Below are 25,313 nucleotides of genomic sequence, written 5' to 3' on the forward strand. Positions count from 1 at the left end.
TGGATGCTGATTGGCTGCTGAACCTGCAGATCATTGTGTAGCTCATCTGGATGCTGATTGGCTGCTGAACCTGCAGATCATTGTGTAGCTCATCTAGATGCTGATTGGCTGCTGAACCTGCAGATCATTGTGTAGCTCATCTGGATGCTGATTGGCTGCTGAACCTGCAGATCATTGTGTAGCTCATCTGGATGCTGATTGGCTGCTGAACCTGCAGATCATTGTGTAGCTCATCTGGATGCTGATTGGCTGCTGAACCTGCAGATCATTGTGTAGCTCATCTAGATGCTGATTGGCTGCTGAACCTGCAGATCATTGTGTAGCTCATCTGGATGCTGATTGGCTGCTGAACCTGCAGATCATTGTGTAGCTCATCTAGATGCTGATTGGCTGCTGAACCTGCAGATCATTGTGTAGCTCATCTGGATGCTGATTGGCTGCTGAACCTGCAGATCATTGTGTAGTGAAGCTTGTGTACGGCCGTGGAAGGTGACATCTAACAGACTTGAGCTCAGAGCGGTTTCAGAGGCGTCACGTTGGGATCAGATGACGACCACGACGTCTCCGTCCACCTGGACGCTCAAGGACTCGCTGGTGCTCGAGCCAGCATGGAGTCTGCCCGGTTGCCTAGAAACACCTCAGCGGTGAAGCAATTAAAAGGCCGATAGATGTGTCGTCTCAGGTTTTGCGAGAACAAACCCTCGTGTGTGTAAACGTAGCTGGCCAAGAATGGTTCTGATTCTGATCATTTTGTTTACATAATTATTATTATTTATCATTGCAGAAACATTTATTCTTCCCCGGTTGAATAAACATCTGTTGTCACTTCTCGTTCGGTTGACCTTTGACCCTCCAGGAGGTCGTCCCCCCCCCCCCACCCCTCAAGCAGCTGTTTGTCCTGAAAGTCTAGTTTGTGTCCTTGGACTCGCCTGCTGCTCCATCAGAGGACGCTGATGGCATGCTAACAGAATGCTAACAGAATGCTAACAGAATGCTAATAGAATGCTAATAGAATGCTAATTAATTATTCGTTGTCCCTGCCTCTTTTCACTGGAGCGTCAGTAAGAAGTATGGAACCTATGGAAGCCCATTTCTGCAACACAAAAAAAAAGAAAAGTTGATTTTTTTTTATTATTGTCCTAATTTTTGGAGGGGGAGTGGGGGGGGGGGGGGGGGGGTAATTTTTGTGTTTTTTTTTATTTTTTTATTTTTGGTCTTAATATATTTAGGACAACAAAAAAAAAGAATTATTTATTTATTTTTGTCCAAATTATTTATTCTTTTTTTTAAAAAAGGCAACGAAAAAAATTGAAAAAAGGCTTTATTTAATTTTTTTTAATTGTTCTATTTTTATTTGGTCTTAATTATTGTATTTTGTTTGGTCCCAATTACTATTATTTTTTTGGGGGTCTTAATTTTTTTTAAATTTATTTTTTGGTCCTAATTTAAAAAATAATAATAATAAAAAATAAAAAAAAAGAATCTCACCACTGGTTCTGGTCTCTCGGCCCTGGTTCTGGTCTCGTGACGGGGTCTGCAGGTGGGAGAACCGTAACGTAGCCCTCGACTCCTCCGAGCAGCTGCTGGCATTAATCAGCATCTCGTCTGCAGAAAGCCGACCAGAGATTTCAACCTGCGAGACGGATCCAGCTGGCGGACATTTCATGATTCATTAATAATCCAAATAGAGCGATTAACTGAGCTCCACATTCATATTGTCTCAGAAAGACAAGGAGGCAGTCGGGGGACAGAGACGTGCACAAGACGAGAAAGTGAAGTTCTCCAGGTTCAACTTTCTGGCAATTACACAACGATCAAACAGAAAGTTATATGGAATTATGAAAAATATCAGCCTCGACATTCAGAGACTCATTTATTTTATCAGCAGGCTGCAGCCTGACAGGAATAATAACAGAACATGAGGTATTTATACCGAGAAGTGAGAACCGATAACTGCACTTATTTGTGGAACAGAATTATGGGTTTTTATGATTTGATTTGTTTTCTGGTGTGAAAAGCTTCACAGCTTCAGGTAGTTTATTTGTATAGATTTGTGGCTTTATTGGATTTTTTTAATTCCACCTGGAGATGCATCTCTTCTCCGTTGCGTTCACAGCAATAAAAGTTATATATTTATTAGATGGTAGAGAGTTAATGAGCCCTTCAGCTCTGAACAGCTGATAACATCATTCAAACCGTTTAATTCATGTAACAATGAATTGTGTTTTTAAGCAAAAAGAAAATGAATGACGATAATGAAGCAAAAGGATAACAGGAAGTTGTAACGTATCAGGTTACGAGTCGAGTATCAGACGATAAGTTCACGCATCGCAACGGAAGAAAAGGTTCAGGAACGCCTCGAAAAACCAGAACATACAAAACGTCATCCATATCCAACACCTGCAGCGTCTCCAGCTCCGCCTGAGGATCCCACTGAAGAGACTCAGCCCCCCAGCGGCTTTCTCCCAGTCCAACAGGGCCACGACTGGATTTGAGACCAGTACAGAAACCAGTACGCTGCACCAGTCCAGCTGTTGACCTCCTGTAGAGCTCGTGGCCTTCTCCTCCCCCCACTCCCAAACTGAAGGGACGATGCGCTGGTGTTGCTCTGAAGGTCACGTTGCTCTGAAGGTCACGTTGCTCTGAAGGTCACGTTGCTCTGAAGGTCACGTTGCTCTGAAGGTCACGTTGCTCTGAAGGTCACGTTGCTCTGAAGGTCACGTTGCTCTGAAGGTCACGTTGCTCTGAAGGTCACGTTGCTCTGAAGGTCACATTGCTCTGAAGGTCACGGCCCGACGCCGCCAACAGAACCACATCGTCTGCAAAGAGGCGACTCGGCCTCTCTGGGGAAGCGCTGCCGGGCCGCAGCCGGTTGGGGTCCAGTCCGTTGGTTGTGCCCCAGTCTTCACCCTGTGGGTCATGGGAGCAGATCTCCAGCGTCTCTCGGGGTGCTGGGAGAGCACCGGGTGCCTGCTGACCCGCCGCTTAGTCCTCGTGGAACCGGAGACGGAGCCGTGGATTTAAAAAAAAGAAAAGGTTCAGAGCCGGAGCGACGCGTCCCGATGGAGGATTCCACTGAAGAAGGTTGTAGAACCCGACGGCAGCAGCCGAAGACTTCACGAGCGGGTCAGTAACTTCAACGAGACCCTCTGAGCCTTCAGACGGCTCTGCTGCGTCCTGCACCAGCCTCGTGGTCACGTGACCACGAGGCTGCTCATCGACATGAATCCGCGCTCGGCGAGAATGTGTGGCGGCGGTGATAGTCCTGAGCTCATAATTAGTAATTAGTTATGCTGCATTGGATAAACAGAGGAGGGGGCTTGACGAGAGAAGTCTGAGGTTTAATTACGACGCGATGCAGCAGGACGACGATCCTGCTGCACTAACCGGGAGGTTGAGGATATCATCTCAAAAGTCAAGGTTTTGGCCCTTGCAGCCCTATTTTTTACAGCCATTACCCAAAGTGCAACACTCAACTGAGAGAACGAAAGATCAAATAAATATAATGTGGATTATTCTGACACCAACACACGTTTACTACAGCAGACACAGATCCTCTCAACGTGGTCATTCGGGGACGCGAGCTGATGCAACGGCTGGAGATGTTCCCTCAGAGAGAAGAGCAGAGCTCCATCAGTTCATGTGAAAACAGCTTTAAAGGGAAGTTTTACAACGAGCACAAGTTAACTGACTCTGTCAACTAAAACTCTGACAGAGTCGTCAGACCAGTTCAAAGAGATCGCTGACAAAGTGAACACGAGAGGAAACACAAAAACAAACACATTTCATATAAGAATTAGATTTGCAATGAATAATATTCTTTCAAGACTTTTCTGCCAATGTATGTTTGGTCATCTGTTTCCAGTTTAATATCTTTTACCACGTGTTGCTCTCTTCACCAGATGGCCTCATGTAATGAACTATTCACCAAAATAGTTTGTTTCATTTTAATTTGTATGAATTTAATGTAAAAAATATTCTCTGCTTTTAGCTGCTCGAGCGTGAGGACACGCTGCTTTTCTCCGTTTCATATCATTCTCGGTATATTTTTTTATTCTGAAAAAAAAAAGCCTTGGATTCTAGCAAATTGTTTTACAGCCTGACCTGCTCAAGAGGAGCCAAGAGTGAACGACGCGACCATCAGCGATAAATTCAGTTCAGGTGCTCAGAGGAATCAAGACTCTGATGGAAATCAGCAGTTTTCAAGTCGGTCATTTTCTTGCTGGAAGACGTCCGGCTCGGCGATGATGTCGCCGGGCGGGACGTCTCATGAACAAACACGGAGCCCCCGATGGCCGACTCGCGGCCTCCGTCAGCGCGCTCGCGCTCCACAGATAGACGCGTAACGAGCCGCCGGCGAGCAGCTGGTACCGCCCGGCACCGTCGGCCTCTGGACAGCCCGAAGCCGACAGGAGGCCAGCGGGACGCCCGGGAGGACAGACGCCGCCACACCGGCCTTTTTATCAAAGATATCATCATCCATTAAGTCCACAGATGTAAATCTGAGCCCGCGGCACCGAGCTGTAATCCCTCTGAGGGAGAAACAACGGCGCTATTTCTATTGTTACCCGTCACTCGGCCCTGAACCCGGCGCTGGAGGCCGTCCAGCCTCCACAGGCTTTGTGGAACCTCAGAGTCCGACAGCAAAGACCCTCAAAGTCTTTCAGTCTGAAACCGCCGAGAAACCAACCCGACGCCAGCGGGAAGACGGAGCGCTTGTGATTTAAGACTAAATCATTATGGAAAAAAACTGCTGTAGTTGGATGTGTTGAAGTAAGTAATATACAAGTGAAACATGTCACAAACGTGCACGTGTTGTGTTATGGTTTGTTAGAGTTGGACCTTACAGCTGCTTCATTTAAACTGATAATCATCCTGAAACCTTTTCATGTCTGTCTGTGTGTCGTCTTCATTTCCTCTGAACCAGAAACATGTGGACTGATATTTACACATCTGAGCATCTCTCATGTGTTTCATGATGACTTTATGAAACAGCCTCGTGGCTGCAGACACACACTTTAGTGTAGAGACATGTAGAGGAAAGGGCTAATTGGTTGTTTTTTAAAAGGTTTGTATATTGTTTCCCGATACAAAAACTCAAGCGGTCAGCGTTTTGGACCAGATGTCTCCTGCAGAAGGAGAAGCCTCGCTCTGTGTCGTGCACCAGGTTCAGATTGAAAGGCTTTGGAAGCACCCGAGGGTGCAGCTCCTTCAGAAGCGAAGGCTTCCAGGCTGGATGTTCGGCCTACTTTTCCTTCAGTGTGGAAAGAATCCACGAGCGCGTTATTGAACCCAATTGTTTTACATCCATAAAACATGACTGTCAGTGAGAAAACCAGCGTTCTTGTTGATCATTAAACAAAAAAACATATTATAATATTTGGCTTTTGTCCAAACAGACATTTTTCTGAGGTCGATTCCAACGAGTTCATGCGGCGTCCTCTCGCTGGCAGCCCGGCCGCCAACGTCCTTCTGAGGCGCTAATTTGATGCGCTAATTGCTCCGCGGCAATAGAAATAATTGGATGCTGTTTGCAGCTGATTTGGGCAACAGCTGTTGAAAATAGGGCCAATAAACTAGGACGGTCCGACGAGAGGCATCTGGAAGAGCATCAAAGTTCAATTAGTTCTCATATCAATGGAGGTCAAAAAAGCTGCGAAAGTCGTGTTTATGAGCTCAAACATCAGTCAGACCTGGCAGAGGAACAGGAAGCTCTTCTGATCCCCGTTCAGCCGCCTTGAAACCTGCTTTTCAGTCTGAACGCAGCGTTAATTCTCTTCTCTTGCTCAAAGGACTGTGACCAACGTTTCTTTAAATCAATTCTCCCACAAGTTCAACAGAACTCCGTTTCTCTTTCCGTCTTCCTGCTCAGTGAAAACGTGGCGTTAAAGTCATCCGTCTCTTCCTTTGTGACCTCTGACACATGGACGACCAGCCAGGCGGCAGAAACTACAGCAAACTCTTCTCTCTTTTATTATAACAGCATTCTTCAAACAGCCCTGGCGGCTGCAGAGACTCTCTCATAGTTTGAGGAGGACATCTTCTAGGAAAGAAACAGACTTCAGCACTTCAGGATCAGCCGCCAAAAAATAATATTCACCAGCGGCGAACGGCCGTGTGGAAACCTCATTTTCACATCAATCAAGGCCGTGCAGATGTGAGGCGTCAGAGAGCTCATGAATCATCCGCTGCTGATGAGAGTGTGGGGTTTTCCCGAGGGAAGCATTATTTACACGAGCTGCTCTGGGCCTCTGCGGCGGCGCTCGTCACAACCTCAGAGGTTCTTCTCCAAGCTCGACTGGCGGCTCAGGACGCTGCCGGACGCTGCATCTCAACACCAAGCAGACGGCTCCGACAGGCGCCACGCCGATGGGGGGCTCCTGGTGGTGGTTCCTCCTCGTGGCTTCGTCACGGGGATCGATTCGTCTTCGCGGAGCTCCGGATGCTTTTATGTCTTCTTGCAAAGTAAAGCGCTCCATCGTCTGCGAGGCGCTCGTCTTCCTCCGTTTGCTGCTTCAGTCTTCATCCTGTCTTCATCCATCGCTCCTCAAGGCTTCAGGCATGAACATGGAAACTGCTTTTACTCTTCACTTTGTGCCAGTCTAAGTCACTACTGATAATATATATATATATATATATATATATATAACAAATATTTTGCCTGGTTTTTTTCTCCCCAAAAATAAGGTTTGATTCATTTTTGACATCAATATTACATGTTGATTATTGTTTTTTTGACATTGTGAGCCGTCTGGTCATCGCCTAGTATTATTATTATTATTATGTTTAATTTAAAACTGTGTTGCTAGAAATACTTTTCAGATTGGTTCCTCTTCACACTCGGGGTGGTGATGATGACGATGATGAAGGCTCTCGTTATGGGAACACTTCCTGTTCTGCTTCTCATTGTTGACGCTGAGAAAGATGACGAGCTTGAACCAGCTCTCTGGTTATTCATTATGTTTTTATAAACCTGCTGTTTCTTCATGAGCTGAATCTTCATCACGGCTGATGATGAAACTCTGGTTTCTCCGCCGGCGCCGCGTCCGCCCGCCGAGCCGCATTGAGCGCCGCTGCACGTACGAGCGGCCGGTGCCGCTTCCCAAAGACTCGACACCCAACAGGATATGAAAGATGAGGAGATGGCAGACGAGCAGACACAATAGCGGCGATGGCTATCGGCCCGTGAGCCTCTGGTAATGCGTGACAGGCAGCGGGGGAGGAGGGGGGAGGAGGGGGGGAAGGGTGGGGGGGCGTCGAGCGAGCTCAGAGCGCCAGGAGACGAACACGAAGAGACTTAGCGATCAACACCACAATTTAACCATCGTAGTGTTTTGCCATCAGCCGTGTTGATGCGTTCTGGAGGTCTGAGGCTCGCTGATGAGACGATGTGTCGAGGCAGGAGGAGCGCTAGCAACGTTAGCAGCATCGCTAACAGAGAAACAACAGGAGGAGAGCTAGCAACGTCAGCAGCATCGCTAACGGAGAAACAACAGGAGGAGAGCTAGTAACGTTAGCAGCATCGCTAACGGAGAACCAACAGAAGGAGAGCTAGTAACGTTAGCAGCATCGCTAACGGAGAACCAACAGGAGGAGAGCTAGTAACATTAGCAGCACCGCTAACAGAGAATACGTTGTGATCAGAACATTCGTTTTATATTATTATTATTAACAGGTTGTATGTTATATTATCAGGTTATTAGTTACATTCCTTTTCCTGACATCAGTGAACAATAACACATCCGGTGTTGTGAATGAATCGGTCGCTTCACATCGTTCTGAAAACTTTTATCTCTTTCCTCAAAGCCTCAAGAAGCCAACAAGAAGCCTTCAGCATGAAACCCAGTGAACGTGAAGAGCCTCAGCCGATGCTCAAGAAGTGAACCGGAGCGCTGATCCGCTGCAGAGCCGCTGGAGGAGGATTAGCGCAGAGCGGCATTAGGACCTAATGAGCAGCATTAGCAGCGTGTGGCTCCGTGATAGCTTCAGTGTCATCGCTGCATTAAAAGCTTCAACGACGCTGAAGGAATCAAACACTTTGCTCTGTGAACACTGGACTGTTATTACTCAACGAGGATTTAATGCTGAAGACAACAAGTAAACAACTTTAAGAACATGGCGTCCATTTTGAAATGGACTCAAAGTACAAACATAGCAGAAAGCTGTGAGTGTGTGAGCGAGTGTGTGTGTGTGTGTGTGAACATAACTTTGAAAAAATAGTATTTTTCCACTTTAACAAAACAAAAACTAAAAAGAACAAACATGTGTAACTCCTTTAAAACAACTGGAACCTGAAGTCCACTTTCTCGTGTTCATTAACTTCCAGACATTAGTCTTGTGAGGCTCTTCAGACGCTGCTGGTCCTAAAAGGGTCCGGCTCTAGGCGGCGCCGGTCTGCCGGGGAGGCGAGGAGGCAGCCGAGCCTCCAGAGGCAGATGAAGAAGACGGGGAACTCGTCAGACAGGAGGAAGACGAGCTGCAGGCGGTCCAAGGAGCCGACCTGGTCCGGCTCCAACGCCAACCTGGAGCCCTGCACCAGCCGCTCCACCACCCAGAACAGGTAGCACGAGTTCTGGTACTGGACCACGGGGAACCGGTCCAGCACCGAGGCGTCACGCCCCTGAAACAGGAAGTGACGTCGCCGTTAGTAGTCACTGACGAAGATGGGTAAAGAAATGCATCCTGGGAAACGGACCTAAAACGCTAACGGAGAACCAACAGGAGGAGAGCTAGTCACATTAGCAGCATCGCTAACAGAACCAACAGGAGGAGAGCTAGTAACATTAGCAGCATCGCTAACAGAGAACCAACAGGAGGAGAGCTAGTAACATTAGCAGCATCGCTAACAGAGAACCAACAGGAGGAGAGCTAGTAACGTTAGCAACATCGCTAACAGAGAACCCACAGGAGGAGAGCTAGTAACATTAGCAGCATCGCTAACAGAGAACCAACAGGAGGAGAGCTAGTAACGTTAGCAACATCGCTAACGGAGAACCCACAGGAGGAGAGCTAGTAACATTAGCAGCATGTGTGTGTGGTTTTGTTGCATGTGAGTTTTGGTGTGTGAGGCGCTGTAGAAGTGAAACCAGCTCCAGATGGCTGTCAGGTTTTCCTCCAGAGCTTCAGCGCTGACAGCAGCTCTTAACCCTTAAAACACAGCGAGCATCAGGATTCGCTCTGCTGATGCAACACCTGATGGTTTGAGGCCGGAGTCTCCTGACGACCAGTGACTAAAACCTGTAATAACAAACATTTCACCGGCTCAGCGATGCATCTGAAGACGCCAGGGAATAAAAACCCATCAATACTGATTCTGTTTCATTTGCTGGCAAAACAATGACAGAAGTAATCCTCCAATGTGCTCAGTGAACATGTTTAACATGCAGAACGGCCAGACGGGTCATATGTCTTTGCACTGCTGTTGTGGTACAAACAGCGCGGACGCGCTAAATATTGATGAACGTGTCAGCAGCTAACGGAGAACCAGCAGGAGGAGAGCTAGTGACGTTAGCAGCACCGCTAACTGAGAACCAGCAGGAGGAGAGCTAGTGACGTTAGCAGCACCCATAATGGAGAACCAGCAGGAGGAGAGCTAGTGACGTTAGCAGCACCGCTAACTGAGAACCAGCAGGAGGAGAGCTAGTGACGTTAGCAGCACCCATAATGGAGAACCAGCAGGAGGAGAGCTAGTGACGTTAGCAGCACCGCTAACTGAGAACCAGCAGGAGGAGAGCTAGTGACGTTAGCAGCACCCATAATGGAGAACCAGCAGGAGGAGAGCTAGTGACGTTAGCAGCACCGCTAACTGAGAACCAGCAGGAGGAGAGCTAGTGACGTTAGCAGCACCCATAATGGAGAACCAGCAGGAGGAGAGCTAGTGACGTTAGCAGCACCGCTAACTGAGAACCAGCAGGAGGAGAGCTAGTGACGTTAGCAGCACTGCTAATGGAGAACCAGCAGGAGGAGAGCTAGTGACGTTAGCAGCACCGCTAATGGAGAACCAGCAGGAGGAGAGCTAGTGATGTTAGCAGCACCAGTAACACCGCTCAGTTTCATCATGCTCTTGGGTTTAAGGAATGATAAATAATCACAATTCATCCTCTATTGCATCTCCACTCACTTTAACAATGAAAGAAACATAAACTCACTTTAAGTGGATTTATATTCATTAGTGTACCTCAAAGGGAACAAATAAGGGTGCTCACAGGGTGCTCAAGGGTGCTCAGCACCTTGAAGTGATTTCTGCTCCGCTGGTGCCAGCAGATGATCCATTTAATACCCAGAAAGAAAACTTGGTAAAAAGGCACAAAAACATGGACTGAAGTGAAGCTGTGAGCATGTGAATTAAAGGCTTCACGACAAGTAGAATGTCCGTGTGTGTGTGTGTGTGTGTGTGTGTGTGTGTGTGTGTGTGTGTGTGTGTGTGTGTGTGTGTGTGTGTGTGTGTGTGTGTGTGTGTGTGTGTGTCATAATTAAAGACTTTACGACGTGGAGGATGTCACGCTGTATTTGAAACAAGGCTGGCGAAGCAGAGCACATCCTGTTTGCGGCTTTGCCAGAAATTAATATGCAGATTTTTAAAACCAGCGAAACAACTAAAGCTCTGCAGACGCTGGAAGCTTTTCAGCAAGAAAACACCTGATGGGAGATAAACGCTGCTGGTGACCAGTCACCGACCAGTCCGACAAGTCACCGACCAGTCCGACAAGTCACCGACCAGTCCGACAAGTCACCGACCAGTCCGACAAGTCATTGACTTGGTCAGCAGCTGGGTCTCTCTGGGGCTTTTATTGTGAAAGGTGAGAACAGAAGGAGTGGATCTGCACGAGGAGAGAGAGGAGAGAAGAGGAAAGAGAGGAGAGGAATGAGGATAGGAAAGAGGAGAGGAAAGAGGAGAGGAAAGAGAAGAGGAATGAGGATAGGAAAGAGGAGAGAAGAGAGGAAAGGGAAGAGGAATGAGGATAGGAAAGAGGAGAGACAGGAAAGAGGAGAAGAAGAGAAGAGAGAGGAGAAAAGAGCGGAAGAAGAAGAGGAAAGAGAGGAGAAGAAAGAGGAGAGAGAGAATAGAAAAGAGAGGAGGGAGAGAGGAGAAGAGAGGCTGACAAAGAGCACATGATGAAGCTGTGCTGAGAGTGAAGGACAGTAATTTAGTGATCAAGGACAGATTGATTTGTCTCTGGGGAGAGAGAAATATAGATAGCTGTGTGTGTGTGTGTGTGTGTGTGTGTGTGTTGTGATGAACGTTTTCTAACTTACCCACATCTGCAATGAATTGTGGGTAAACTATGAGGTCATCGGGAAGTTGAACAAATAACACGCGTGATAATACGAGACAACAACATGATTAAATAAAAGGAGTTGCGTCTGAAGCCACGAGGAAAACCTTCATCAATTTACGCTGGAAATACGATGACGATGATGAAGACGTGGTCTTTTAGCCGCACGCCTCAAACTAAATAACTAAATTACAGAAAAATAAATGCATTTCCAGCTGGAGGCTCTCGTCTGTCCAACGTCCTGACGCTTCAGTCCAGACAAGGATTTATTCACCGAGGAAGATCCTCGTCACATGAGGGGAACAGTTCTACCACGAGGCGCTGGACATTAATCCATCTGCTCTGGATTACAGTTATCTGTTACAGGTCCTGTTGTCTGCTCTGGATTACAGTTATCTGTTACAGGTCCTGTTGTCTGCTCTGGATTACAGTTATCTGTGGTACATATTTTATTTCCTGCTCTAGATCTGAGCACAAAGACTCAACATTATCGTTTGTGTAACCGCAGACCAACAGCTTGATTCCTGGCCCGTCCATATCTCTAAACCCTCGTCATACAGCACATGCAGAAGCTGCTGAACATTTCATTACCCAGCATGCCCCAATCAGACAATGTTTTGGCATAAAATAAGTAAACTTTCCATTTTTGAACCGAGCAACACAGTTTTTTGACTGAACCTCCTTCCTAACAGGACACTGTTTTGTTTTATTGTTGTTGATGGTCTGATTCTTTAGGTCCTAATCTTTCCATAAAGGTGTGTTATTAGTGTGTGTGTGTGTGTGTGTGTGTGTGTGTTCAGACTCTGACGCTTCAGGAGGAATCTGGCTCATCTCATGCTGCACGTTCATAGTTAAGATCACAATATATATAACACATTTATATGACTTTTACACAACTTTTGTGATATATTTTTCTTCAATTACTTTTCCAGGCCTGGAAATAACTGTTTAATAAAATGCCATGACTTTTCCAGGTTTTCCATGACTGTAAGAACTCTGTAGTTACTGTCAAATGTCATGAACCCTGATATTCACTTGATGGGTCCAGTTGTTGGCCCTCCAGAACAAAGAGGTTTTACTCCAAGAGGTTTCACGTCGGCCCGTTGACGCTCGGTGCAGAGAAACAAAATCTCAGGGAGAGTTTTTCAGAGAAGCATTCACCGGAACGGAGAGAGGCCAAATAGAGCGCCGTCGTGCCGTACGAGTAGTTTTCCCATCATGCTTTCTTTCCCTCATTGAACAAAATGGATTACAAGGAGAGAGCGGCACACATTTAAATCCTTCGCCGACACGATGCGCATGTAAAGTTGTGGCGGTGAATCACATCGGGGTCACCGTTTGGATTCCAGTGCCGCTTTCGGGCGATTCTGCCAACAAGCATTTTGTTCTGGGCCAGATTCCTGCTCTTTAAATGTACTTGGCAGCGCAGCAGATTGGTCTAAATATTGGCTCAATTAATTTCACATTCTCTCCGGCAAACGACTGCTGAAGTTTAGCAGCTTCGCAGACTTTAATACGTGCGTACGTGTCTCTGCAGACTGGCGCTCGCATGGATAACAAGCCAGCCCTCGGCTGATTTGTGGGCCGGTCAGATAGGAGCCGCCAAAGCTGTGATGACAGTCACTGTGAAGGGCTGGCAGCCATAACTCCAGCTGCCTCAGAACGCTATAGCTGCACTTATGTGTGGCGCCTGACATTAAACAATGCTGGTGTCCACAGTGTGGGGGGAAGAGAGAGAGAGGACCCGTCTGCAGAACCATCACCTCCCGATGAGAAAGATTCACGTTTCTTGGAACCAGGATTCAATAACGGCGGCGCGGCGTGCGGTAGATGCAGAGGATTATCTTTAATGAAGGCCGAGGCGGTGGAGAGAGAGAGAGAGAGAGGCCGAGGCGACGGGCGGCCAGACAGCCAGAGAATGATAATTAATTAAGCCGTCAGCGCGGATGCCACCGGAGCCGCAGAGAAAAACAAGACGTGGGAGAAAAGAAGTCCCTCGACTGGAAAATACGAACAAGCCATGATTTCTTTCCATCTGCGACGCCTCTACGCAGGTTTTAAAGCCAATTACAGAGCTGCTGTTTATGGGCGTCGGCCACCATGTGTAGAGAGTGACTCAGCACAAGAGACCAAGAGACAGACAAAGAGTCAAAGAGACCAAGAGACAGACAAAGAGTCAAAGAGACCAAGAGACAGACAAAGAGTCAAAGAGACCAAGAGACAGACAAAGAGTCAAAGAGACCAAGAGACAGACAAAGAGTCAAAGAGACAAAGACACAAAGAATAAATGTCTTCAGGAACTGTCAGAGGTGAGTTCAGGATAAAGTAGTATAAAAGTATACGAATATATCAAATAACATGAATAAATGTACAACAACATGTGCTTTAATGCCATCACTGATTTAAAAAAACATTCATTCAGGGTAAAAAAACAATAAAAGCCTAAAAAGGTTAAATGCTAATAATAATACTCGGCTTTGAACTCACAACTGGCTGAAGGCAGAGTGCAACACTGAGGTCAGAACACCAATAAAACCACGACATGAAGAACATATAACATATAAATAAATGAACAGAAGATAAGTCAGCATGTGCTACTCAATTTAAAGTCAACATAACTTCTGGAAAAAATAAAAACCTCAGTTTGCCGAAGAAGTTCCTCTCGGTCGCCACCGAGGACGAGAGATAATTCATTCATCACAATAACAAATGCCAGCGAGCGCAGAAATGTCACCGAGGACCAGAGTTGGTGCTCCATTAGCTCAGTAATCCAGTCACATCTTTGGAGCGAATTAGCATAACAGGAGAGGAAGAACACTTAACGGCTGTGAGAGGTTAATGGAGACGGAACGACTCGGAAGAACCAACAGGAGGAAAGATCCCAGAGGAGAACTATACAACCATCCTGAAGCTCACTGCTGAGCGCTGTGAACACAACCTGCATTCTCTCTCCTGACCACCAGGGGGAGACTCCTCTGGTTGTATAGAAGTCTATGCTTCATGTGTTGAAGCTGCATTCTCTCTCCTGACCACCAGGGGGCGACTCCTCTGGTTGTATAGAAGTCTATGCTTCATGTGTTAAAGCTGCATTCTCTCTCCTGACCACCAGGGGGCGACTCCTCTGGTTGTATAGAAGTCTATGCTTCACGTGTTAAAGCTGCATTCTCTCTCCTAACCACCAGGGGGCGACTCCTCTGGTTGTATAGAAGTCTATGACTTAAATTAAATAAATATAATAAAGGATTCTGAAGAGTAAAAGCTTCTCAAATGAGAGGATTTCATTACTTTGTGAGCTCTTTTGGGGCGTTAAAAGGAACAGTGATGACAGTATTCACAAGTTCATTGTTGACATGATTGTTAGAAACCTTAAGAATTTAAGTAAAAAACTGGTTTCCTCCGCCTGACGTCGAGCTTGCCGCCCGCTAAGGCTGCTGGGAAATGGCCTTTACAGACCAGATGGCTCAGCTGCTCATCTGCATGCGGCGCGGCCTCGAGCATCTCTGAGGATCGTGTCCAACAGGAAGCCGCTGGCCTCGGGTCAGCGGCTTCCTGTCGTGACGCTCAGGACCGGCGCTGGCAGCGCCCTTGAAGGGGTCGCACTCAGTCTGCAGCGGAGAGCTCGATATGTGAATATGTCATAACTGCAATGTGGGATTCACTTCACTGAAAACATACAAATAGGCAAATAAGGACTCAATCAACTGGACATCTGGTACTTTAGGAGCCAAGAAATCCGTGTTTGAATCAGCAGGAGAGCTCGTTAGCATCTGAGCTAACCGCTAACGGTCGGGTTCACACATGTTTTGACCACTAAACTTCCATGACTTTAAACCAACTTTAAACAAAATATGTTTTTTTGGGGGGGCAATTATTTTTTTTAGTCAAATCTTTATGGTCGTGGGATTATAAGACGATCTGGACGCTCGGCTGGCTCTCAACGAGGACGAAGGCAGGAACCGTGTGACACAAGGGAGCCATGTTGGAGTGCTTCTGAGCAGCACAGCATGAGGTCATGTAGCGCTAGTTGAAGCTAAACTGTCACTCAACATAAACATAACTTGGAGCGGCTGCTTTCAACCTCGAGTCAAGCTGAAGGACTTGAACTTTCAATCTAAATGTAAGTACATTGTGATTATAATCAACTAAAATCACACGTTTCAGACTAGATTTGATTGTCGTCATTCTTTTGTCAACAGCCATCCAGTTGAAGAGCGTTGCATTGAAATCAGCCGCTGCTTGAAGAGGCCTCAGCAGAGCCTCTTCACACACGATGCCGTGTGACCAATCAGACGGAAGCAGCGAGTGGAGAATCCAGTCGTCGTTCAAGAAATCACTGCGGAGCTTCTCGTCACTCAAACTCTTGAAGCACTTGAAAGCTGTGATCGTTGCTTCTGACAGCAGCTGATGGAGCCTCCCTTCACCTGCAGCGCTGAAGGGGCGCGAGTCGCTGTGAACGCAGCTGCTGTTCAGGAGGAAACTGGGATTAGAGTTGAGTATCGAAAACCTAGACGACCAGTATCTACCGGACGCAACGCAGATTTCGATGCTTCCTTTCAGTGCCTGAACACTTTTGTTACACAACTCTGATGAGCAGCAGCTAACGATAACCTAACTGTAAAGGTATACAAATTGTAGTCTATAAACTTCTATACAACCAGAGGAGTCGCCCCCTGGTGGTCAGGAGAGAGAATGCAGCTTTAACACATGAAGCATAGACTTCTATACAACCAGAGGAGTCGTACCCTGGTGGTCAGGAGAGAGAATGCAGCTTTAACACATGAAGCATAGACTTCTATACAACCAGAGGAGTCGCCCCCTGGTTGTCAGGAGAGAGAATGCAGCTTTAACACATGAAGCTTAGACTTCTATACAACCAGAGGAGTCGCCCCCTGGTGGTCAGGAGAGAGAATGCAGCTTTAACACATGAAGCATAGACTTCTATACAACCAGAGGAGTCGCCCCCTGGTGGTCAGGAGAGAGAATGCAGCTTTAACACATGAAGCATAGACTTCTATACAACCAGAGGAGTCGCCCCCTGGTGGTCAGGAGAGAGAATGCAGCTTTAACACATGAAGCATAGACTTCTATACAACCAGAGGAGTCGCCCCCTGGTGGTCAGGAGAGAGAATGCAGCTTTAACACATGAAGCATAGACTTCTATACAACCAGAGGAGTCGCCCCCTGGTGGTCAAGAGAGAGGATGCAGAGGACGATGCTCACATGTTAAATCTGTGATTGAGGGACTAGATTCTTGCATAGAAATCACCATCACTGTCCGTTTGAGACAACGGCTCCATCGCAGCAGAAGGCTGTTCAGCATCGTCATGATCACAAATTCGGATTGTTTTGTTCCTTTGCAGCGTTCATACATTTCTCTCTTCAAGACATCGTCTGCCTCGAGAGGCTGTCGAGGAGGAGGAACCGGTGCAAGTGGTCGTGAGCGACCCTGCTGGGTGGGAGGGAGGCTCAGCAGGAGGGAAAATCATCTGTATCCATTTTGCTGTTTTACACATTTCCATTTCCAAAGGGCCGCGGGTGGCTGAACACTCAGCTCTCAAAGGAAGAAGGCAACCCGATGGCAGCTCTCGCTCGCCCGAGACTCCTGCGACGAGAGAGAGGAGCTGGACCGCACGGTGGAACAGAGACGGGTTCAGACAGACATTCTGACCAGTGGATCTACACGACTTTAAACCAAATGTCCATGAGCAAACATTGTGTGAAATGTGTGTGTAGACAGTAAAAAGTGATAAAATGCAGTATTTAAACTAACAATGAGGATTCAAAACATACAGTAAACCTTAAATGACTCAAATGAATGAGAGACAATAGTTTGATTAAAAGAATAAACATTTATATAGATGCCTGTATGTATGCTGCTGATATTTTGAGCCTCTTTCTTTTAAAAGCAGATTCATTATTTAAACTAAATGAACGTCATGAACACATGAATATAACACATTTACACCACTTTTAAACAACTTTGGGGATTTTCGTTTTTTCAAGGACTTTTCCAGGCCTGTAAATAACCATTTAAAAACTCCATGACTTCTCCAGGTTTCCATGAGCGTGAGAACCCTATCATATGAACATCGCGGAGCCAAAAGACGGATAAGAGGAAGATGAAGATGAAGATGAGTGGCGTTTACCTGAAAGGACTGCCAGAGCTGATCGGCCAGCGTGCTGATCAGAGAGAGGAGGTGGCGGATGAGGAAGGACGTGGACATGCTGCTGCTGCCCAGTGTGATCAGGTACTCCATCAGCCGCTCTGAGGCCTGCAGCTGCAGGGATGGAACAGACAACACGTCACCACAGATCCCTGAAAACCTTTTTACAAACCGTTAACACTTTAAAAGCAACATTGGATCTGGACATCACCCGATTCTCATTCCATCATTCACAAACTGGAGACGATAACTATGCTTTGAAAAAAAATTAACACACCAAGCATAGACTTCTATACAAGCAGAGGAGTCGCCCCCTGGTGGTCAGGAGAGAGAATGCAGCTTTAACACATGAAGCACAGACTTCTATACAACCAGGGGAGTCGCCCCCTGGTGGTCAGGAGAGAGAATGCAGCTTTAACACATGAAGCATAGACTTCTATACAACCAGAGGAGTCGCCCCCTGGTGGTCAGGAGAGAGAATGCAGCTTTAACACATGAAGCATAGACTTCTATACAACCAGAGGAGTCGCCCCCTGGTGGTCAGGAGAGAGAATGCAGCTTTAACACATGAAGCATAGACTTCTATACAACTAGAGGAGTCGCCCCCTGGTGGTCAGGAGAGAATATCATGCTGATATACACACAATACGTGTTAGTAGATATGTTTACTGTTGGTTTGGTCTTTTGGGGTACTTCTACACGAGTATAGAGGTTTGGTTTGTCCGCCCTGCAACACGTTGCTGCTACAGGTTTTCCTCGTGGCGCTGGAGGGAGTGTGCTTAGCATGCACGCTCACATTCAGCAACAGCCTCATTTATATTCACTCAGTTTTTCATATTTCAAGCACAGCCTAAGCTCTGTTGTTGCGCCAGTAGGCAGCTCTGCTGCAGCAGCTGGGGATAAATTGTTTGGCTTAAGGGCGCTGTGACCATTGTTGCCTTTCAGTTTGCTTTGGGGAATTTTACCCGGCAGCCTCGCACACAGCTCTGAAGTGTCGAGCTGAAATAATTCGACCCTTCCAGGTGATCAGATAGGCGTGTTTTGGTTGTTCATCAAAACGAGAGCAGCTTTAAGAGGAACGAACAGAAAAAGCACCAAAAAAAAAAGAAAAGAAATTCAATTTGCTTTGCCTCTGCTGCCGATAACCCCGAGGACGTCGTGTGAAATGGTCTGGATGATTATCCCATCGAGAGATTAATTCATAATTTGAAACAATTGAAGGGAGGAGATTGTTTTTCTAAAAAAGATTTTCTCCGGCTGCAGAGCGACGAGGCCTTCCTCCTCTCCCCTCGTTGCCTTCTGGTGCACAGACCGAGCGGCGCTGCTCGTTCACCTTGAAGAGCTGGAAGTATGTAGATGTTGTGCTTCTGATTCACCACTTCACCACTCTGATGTGTTCTTCTTCTCCCCATTCAACACTCTTCATGGGAACTCTTGTAGCCAACGTCTGTCGTGCTCAAGAAACCGGACTCTAAATAGTGCGTTATAATAAATAGAAGTGCAACATGAAGTATTTATTTACGATTCAAGCAGATATATACGATATATGACTCTATACAACCAGAGGAGTCGCCCCCTGGTGGTCAGGAGAGAGAATGCAGCTTTAACGCATGAAGCATAGACTTCTATACAACCAGAGGAGTCGCCCCCTGGTGGTCAGGAGAGAGAATGCAGCTTCAACACATGAAGCATAGACTTCTATACAACCAGAGGAGTCGCCCCCTGGTGGTCAGGAGAGAGAATGCAGCTTCAACACATGAAGCATAGACTTCTATACAACCAGAGGAGTCTCCCCCTGGTGGTCAGGAGAGAGAATGCAGCTGTAACACATGAAGCATAGACTTCTATACAACCAGAGGAGTCGCCCCCTGGTGGTCAGGAGAGAGAATGCAGCTTTAACACATGAAGCATAGACTTCTATACAACCAGAGGAGTCGCCCCCTGGTGGTCAGGAGAGAGAATGCAGCTTTAACACATGAAGCATAGACTTCTATACAACCAGAGGAGTCGCCCCCTGGTGGTCAGGAGAGAGAATGCAGCTTTAACACATGAAGCATAGACTTCTATACAACCAGAGGAGTCGCCCCCTGGTGGTCAGGAGAGAGAATGCAGCTTTAACACATGAAGCATAGCTTGAACTGAAACTTTACTTCTGGTGGTCAGTTTTTCCTCCAACACGTCTTCCTTCAAAGCTCCAGGTTTAAATAACTGACGCCATTTTTCACATTTACAGGCAAATGCTGCAGTCGTAACAGTGAAAGGGAGCATTGTCTGGGGATGAATAGCGTGATAAAAGGGGTACTCAAGCGGTGTGTTTGGGCTTGAAACACATGAGGCGAGCTGGATGCAATAAAGCGAAAGGTAATATACGGTCTTCTGGTAGACAAAAGGTTGACTCGGTGAGTCGATGCCGGTGTGAGGCTGTTATGAGGCCAGACACCACACTGCTCTCCTCCCTGAAAGGTAATTACACTGAAATGCGCCTGCAGTCGAACACGTCGGGAGAGTGACATTTGAATGAGTCCACTTGGGATTCAGGACTCTGCAATTTCATCGTCTGGGCATCGTCATCCCGTCCAATCTTCCTCCTCCTAGACGGCAACGGCTGCTCCAGGTGCATCTGAGCAAGTGAGCCGGAGGGGAAACAAAGAGTGGAGGCTGCTGGGTGAAGCGCCCGCTGCTCGCCTCCTCGAGGTGGAACACTTCAGACCGCGAGCGCTTAGCCGACAGCTCCGGACGCCTCGTCTTCAACCGCTCCCATTGTTCGACTGCGGCGGCGGCGGCGTTAGCGAAGGGGGGGGGGGGGTGAACCCCCATCAGCACCACAACGTCGAAGAACGTGCTTTTACAAACAATAGAATAACAAAATTAGAAACCCCTTTCACGTTTTAAGTGTGAAGTTCTCATGCAGCTCGTCAGCAAGACACTGAACCGCTCGTTGCTCCGCGGTGCGTCACAGCAGCTCACTGCTCCGTAGTCACCAGTGGTGCGATCACACCAAAAGAGTTGTGAGTTATTCACACGAGTAGATGTACATGTGAAGTCAATGCACAGACGCAAACCACCAGGCGGCACGAATGAGACAGCGGCCGTCATTCAGACGCAGGTCGGAGCCCACGAATGATTTTATGAACCCAGACACGAGGGCGTTTGGTGTTCTGACGTTTGTGGGACTTCCTCAACAAGTATAAAGCAGAAGGTTACTTCAACGGCGGATGGCGGAAATAGAAACTGTTAAAGCCACGCCCCCTTGACAACGCAAAAAAGCGAATGAAGCGGATTCATCACATAAAGTCGTGCGAGTAAACTCAGGCGAGAAAGGGTTGCGAAAATTCGCAACTCTTTTGATGTGAACGCATCTTAAGGATGGTAACAAGCAGAGAATAATTTCCCCACTGTGGATACAGATTATAAAGAAATGTTGAAAAAAAAAACATATGCACACCGCAAGTAGTACAAGTTGTGTGTCCAGTCTGCAGCATCAGTAGTTGTGTGTCCAGTCTGCAGCATCAGTAGTTGTGTGTCCAGTCTGCAGCATCAGTAGTTGTGTGTCCAGTCTGCAGCATCAGTAGTTGTGTGTCCAGTCTGCAGCATCAGTAGTTGTGTGTCCAGTCTGCAGCATCAGTAGTTGTGTGTCCAGTCTGCAGCACCAGTAGTTGTGTGTCCAGTCTGCAGCACCAGTAGTTGTGTGTCCAGTCTGCAGCACCAGTAGTTGTGTGTCCAGTCTGCAGCACCAGTAGTCTGCCTGACAGGAAGCAGGAGCTTAAAGTCCTCCCTCCTAAGCCTGTGATTCATGTCAACACAGCATCCCGGCTTGCGCGGCTTCCTTCACCAGGAGAATACACAATACACAGCCTGCCACATAAAAGAGAGTCACGGTGCCGTTGTGTGGACGCACGGGCCTCAGGTCCGCTCACTGAAACACAACCGGTCACTTGTGATGAGGCTCTTCGTCTGCTGGGGAGCAAGACGAGGTGCAGACGGACACACAGGGAGTCGATAATGGGAAAGATACAAACAGCTGAACCAGTTTGTGATCTCACACGGTGTCAAATTAAAAACCTCAACGTCAACAAATATTCAAGAAGGGATGGATTCTGAAAACCTTCCAAGATACTATGTGATGCATCACTCCAATAAGCCAATAACCACTTCACTGTTATGCAGCTTTGAGGAGCAGGAAAGACAACATGAAAACCTGCAGTTCAGAATATCTACAGATAGATAGATAGATAGATAGATAGATAGATAGATAGATAGATAGATAGATAGATAGATAGATATAGATAGATAGTTGTCACAGTCCTCTGCAGCGTGCGCTTTGACAACACAAATACTGCGAGGATCCTTTGAAAGGAAAACGCGAGGGGTTATGCTCTGCATTCACCGAAGTGGGCTGAAGGGAAGGGAAGCGTCCCTTCAAGCAAAATCAATGGAAGCGTTTGAAACTTTGATATCGAGGCTCGACCCTGGAGGCCGCTGGCATCACAGCACCGAAGGTACGGTCAGGTCGATGTGAGTGAAAGTAATTGAACTGTCAGTTAATGGAAGAAAAGAAAAAGTAGTTGGAGTCGCCCCCTGGTGGTCATGAGAGAGAATGCAGCTTCAGTCAGCGCCCCCTGGTGGCAGATGAGGGGCTTCGCTCACCCTGCTGAGCTGGTCGCCGTGCAGCAGCAGCGCCGTCAGCTCCCTCAGCGAGTCCTCCACGTGGCCGGTGAACTCCGCAGACGGCGGCCTCTGGGAGCAGAAGAGGTCCATTACGCGGGCCGCCACCTGACAGGCCTGTAGGACCGCCTCGCCGGTCCCCAGCAGAGGGGGGTCTCTGCACGCCGCCACTACCGAGTCCAGGAGCTGGCACACGGACTCCGCCAACATGGACCCCCCGTCCCCCTCGGGGCCAAACCACAGGGGCTCCAGGCCTCGGTCACTCTCTCGCACCCGGTGGAGGGCGCACAGCGACTGCAGGAACTGCACGTGAGGGATCGCTGGTCTACCGCCGCGAGGACTGGAGGCAGCTGGAGGGTCAGGGAGCGGGGCGGGAGGTTGGACGTCCACCTGCATGAGTTCAGGTGTCTCTGAGTCGCAGCCCGGTTGGAGGTCAGCACTACACGTCTCACTTCCTGGACCGAACAGATCCTGCGAGGCGTTGTCCATTGCGTCGCTGTGACCTGGAAGGTTGGAACAGAAAACTTGAGTCTTGTTTTCCTTTAAATCTGCATCTGTATTCAGACACTAAAAAAAGAAACTACGTACATTTACGTACGTCATATATAGCCTTAAAAACAGACGTCTGATTGGCCTCAGAAGCAGGTGTTCCTGCTCGCGGGACGGTCTGCGTACCTGCTGCCTCTGTGCTGCTTGTGACCCTGGTGATCAGCAGCTCCTGCTGCAGCCTCAGCACCTCCTGCTGCAGCCCGCGGGTTCGATCCTCCCAGCGCTCCTCGCGGTCCTTCAGCCCGCGGGCCAGCTGCTCGGCCCGCTGTCGCCCGCTCATTCCTGACGGCTTGCTCTTTATTACCGCCGCCGCCACCCCGACCCTGGTGAAGAGCCACGCCGCCTGACCGGCCTCTACAGAGGGAAATCAGTAAATTAAGTTGCTTAGTTAGTTGGTTAGATGGCTGGTTAGTTGGTTACCTTCAACCACAAAGTAGGAAATATCAATCACAACATATATACACGCACAAATATATACACACACACACATATACATACACACACACATATACATACACATACACATACAGCTGAAGTTACTTTAGAAAATTGAGATTTTTCAAACAAAAGAACTATTTATATATGCTGAATTGGTAAAATACAAAATCACAGGACAATATAATGCAAGTTTGAAATAAAATAAATAAAGCTTTTATGTAAAACTTAATAGTTTACATTGTTTAATTACTTTAATCTATTAGATCAGTTCCCACCATCAGACCGTAGCTACCGACAGCTAGCTTATGTTACCGTGGTGCTAGCTTATGTTACCGTGGTGCTATCTTATGTTACCGTGGTGCTAGCTTATGTTACCGTGGTGCTAGCTTAAGTTACCGTGGTGCTAGCTTAAGTTACCGTGGTGCTAGCTTATGTTACCGTGGTGCTAGCTTAAGTTACCGTGGTGCTACCTTATGTTACCGTGGTGCTATCTTATGTTACCGTGGTGCTAGCTTAAGTTACCGTGGTGCTATCTTATGTTACCGTGGTGCTAGCTTAAGTTACCGTGGTGCTACCTTATGTTACCGTGGTGCTATCTTAAGTTACCGTGGTGCTAGCTTAAGTTACCGTGGTGCTATCTTATGTTACCGTGGTGCTATCTTATGTTACCGTGGTGCTAGCTTAAATTACCGTGGTGCTACCTTATGTTACCGTGGTGCTATCTTATGTTACCGTGGTGCTAGCTTAAGTTACCGTGGTGTTAATTTAGGTTACCGTGGTGCTATCTTAAGTTATCGTGGTGCTACCTTTTGTTACCGTGGTGCTATCTTACCTCATGACGTCAGTTTGACGTAACGTGACATTTCCGCTTCAACGTCAACCGTCAAACTACTCAACTGTCGTTTGGAGATAATTACCTTTTAAATGGCGCTCGTTGCGGGTCATGGTTTTGGCTCCCGTTGTCCTCAACGTCCCGTGAAACGTGTTCGATCTTGACCGGTACCGGTGCTGCTGTAGCTGCAGTTTTACCGACGCACAGGTGTGGCACCCGAATCAGTGACCCGTAGAATTCGGTGACAAAGGAAAACAAGATGGCCAACCGGATGTTACAAGATGGCCGACCGGATGTCTCTCTTCTTCCTTTTAATAAAATAATAATTAATAAAATAATCTGAACTATCAGATTCATTCCATAAACCAACTTTAGCGCAGTATTTTGTAAGTATTTTAATTTAGAAATATATATAAGTTGAGTAAGGTAACTAGTGTTCCCTTTTCACTTTATTGTGTCAAGCTAGCTATATATATATATATATATATATATATATATATATATATATATATATATATATATATATATATATATATATAGTGATATTACTTGTGTACTTTCACTTGATGTGATATTAATAATTAACCTCTATTGTGGTTTATGGCGATGACTTCATACTGGATGAAGACGGACTGCAGCGAAGGCTTCTTATTCTTCTTCGTGTGTAGGAGCAGCGGGTCGATGTCGAGGTCCTTCCGGATCGCCGGGCCCCTCGGCCGTTCACAAGGAGCGAGGCCGAGGGTGCGATTCCCTCCGTGTGCACGCAGCCTGCGGGCATGCGGCTGCAGGTCAGCGTGCAGCATCTCTCCTCTGCAGCAGCGTTGCTGTGTGACTCAGCAGCAACGATCAATCTGCAGTGTGGATGTGATGTGTGGACGACAGGAGGGGGGAAAGAAGTGCGGATCAATTATTCAAGCAAGAAATCTCACTGTGCTTGTGCAAAGACCCTGAGAGTGAAAACTATATATATATATATATATATATATATATATATATATATATATATATATATATATATATATATATATATATAGCTCAGCTGCTCAGATCTTTATGCCTCCTCTTTGTGTGTCATGTCTCTTTTAGCATCAACATGCTAATGTTAACATACGAGTCACGCTGATCTCCAGCATCCACACGTCAGCCATCATCATCCTCTGAGCTTCAACAGGTGGCAAAGGACATGAAATAAGGTAGAAATGCAAAATAAAGCATGAAATGAAATACAGCAGACGAGGTTGTGATGATGCCTTCAGGGTCAACGCGGCCCGTTGTGCCACTTCCTGTTTTCGTGGGAAGTAGAATATTTCTTTGCCTCACAAATCTCTGGCCGACATCTTAACATTAAAAATGTAACATGGTCTTCTTTGACTTTGCGGCGAGCGTCTC

General features: G+C 47.1%; 1 protein-coding gene across 4 annotated transcripts; it reads right to left on the reverse strand.

The window, feature by feature from the left end:
* Window positions 1-1,488: 1,488 nt before the first annotated feature.
* Window positions 1,489-24,227, reverse strand: mei4 (meiosis-specific, MEI4 homolog (S. cerevisiae)). Of its 4 annotated transcripts, none has more exons than XM_068598697.1 (6): window positions 24,010-24,227; window positions 22,781-23,008; window positions 22,088-22,608; window positions 17,423-17,554; window positions 9,193-9,237; window positions 8,059-8,620 (listed from the first exon to the last, which is right to left on the reverse strand). In XM_068598697.1, exons 1-6 carry the CDS (start codon window positions 24,035-24,037, stop codon window positions 8,348-8,350), a joined length of 1,227 nt encoding a protein of 408 aa, XP_068454798.1. In that variant the 5' UTR covers window positions 24,038-24,227; the 3' UTR covers window positions 8,059-8,347. The 4 variants fall into 4 exon arrangements, with proteins under 4 accessions (XP_068454801.1, XP_068454798.1, XP_068454800.1 ...); XM_068598699.1 differs by lacking the exon at window positions 24,010-24,227 and adding an exon at window positions 23,925-23,985; XM_068598700.1 differs by lacking the exons at window positions 8,059-8,620; window positions 9,193-9,237 and adding an exon at window positions 1,489-1,650.
* Window positions 24,228-25,313: the final 1,086 nt, after the last annotated feature.

The sequence above is a fragment of the Clinocottus analis genome, unplaced genomic scaffold, assembly GCF_023055335.1.
Source record: "Clinocottus analis isolate CAN_PGR_092001 unplaced genomic scaffold, fCliAna1.0.p SCAF_40, whole genome shotgun sequence".
NCBI classification, from domain to species: domain Eukaryota; kingdom Metazoa; phylum Chordata; class Actinopteri; order Perciformes; family Cottidae; genus Clinocottus; species Clinocottus analis.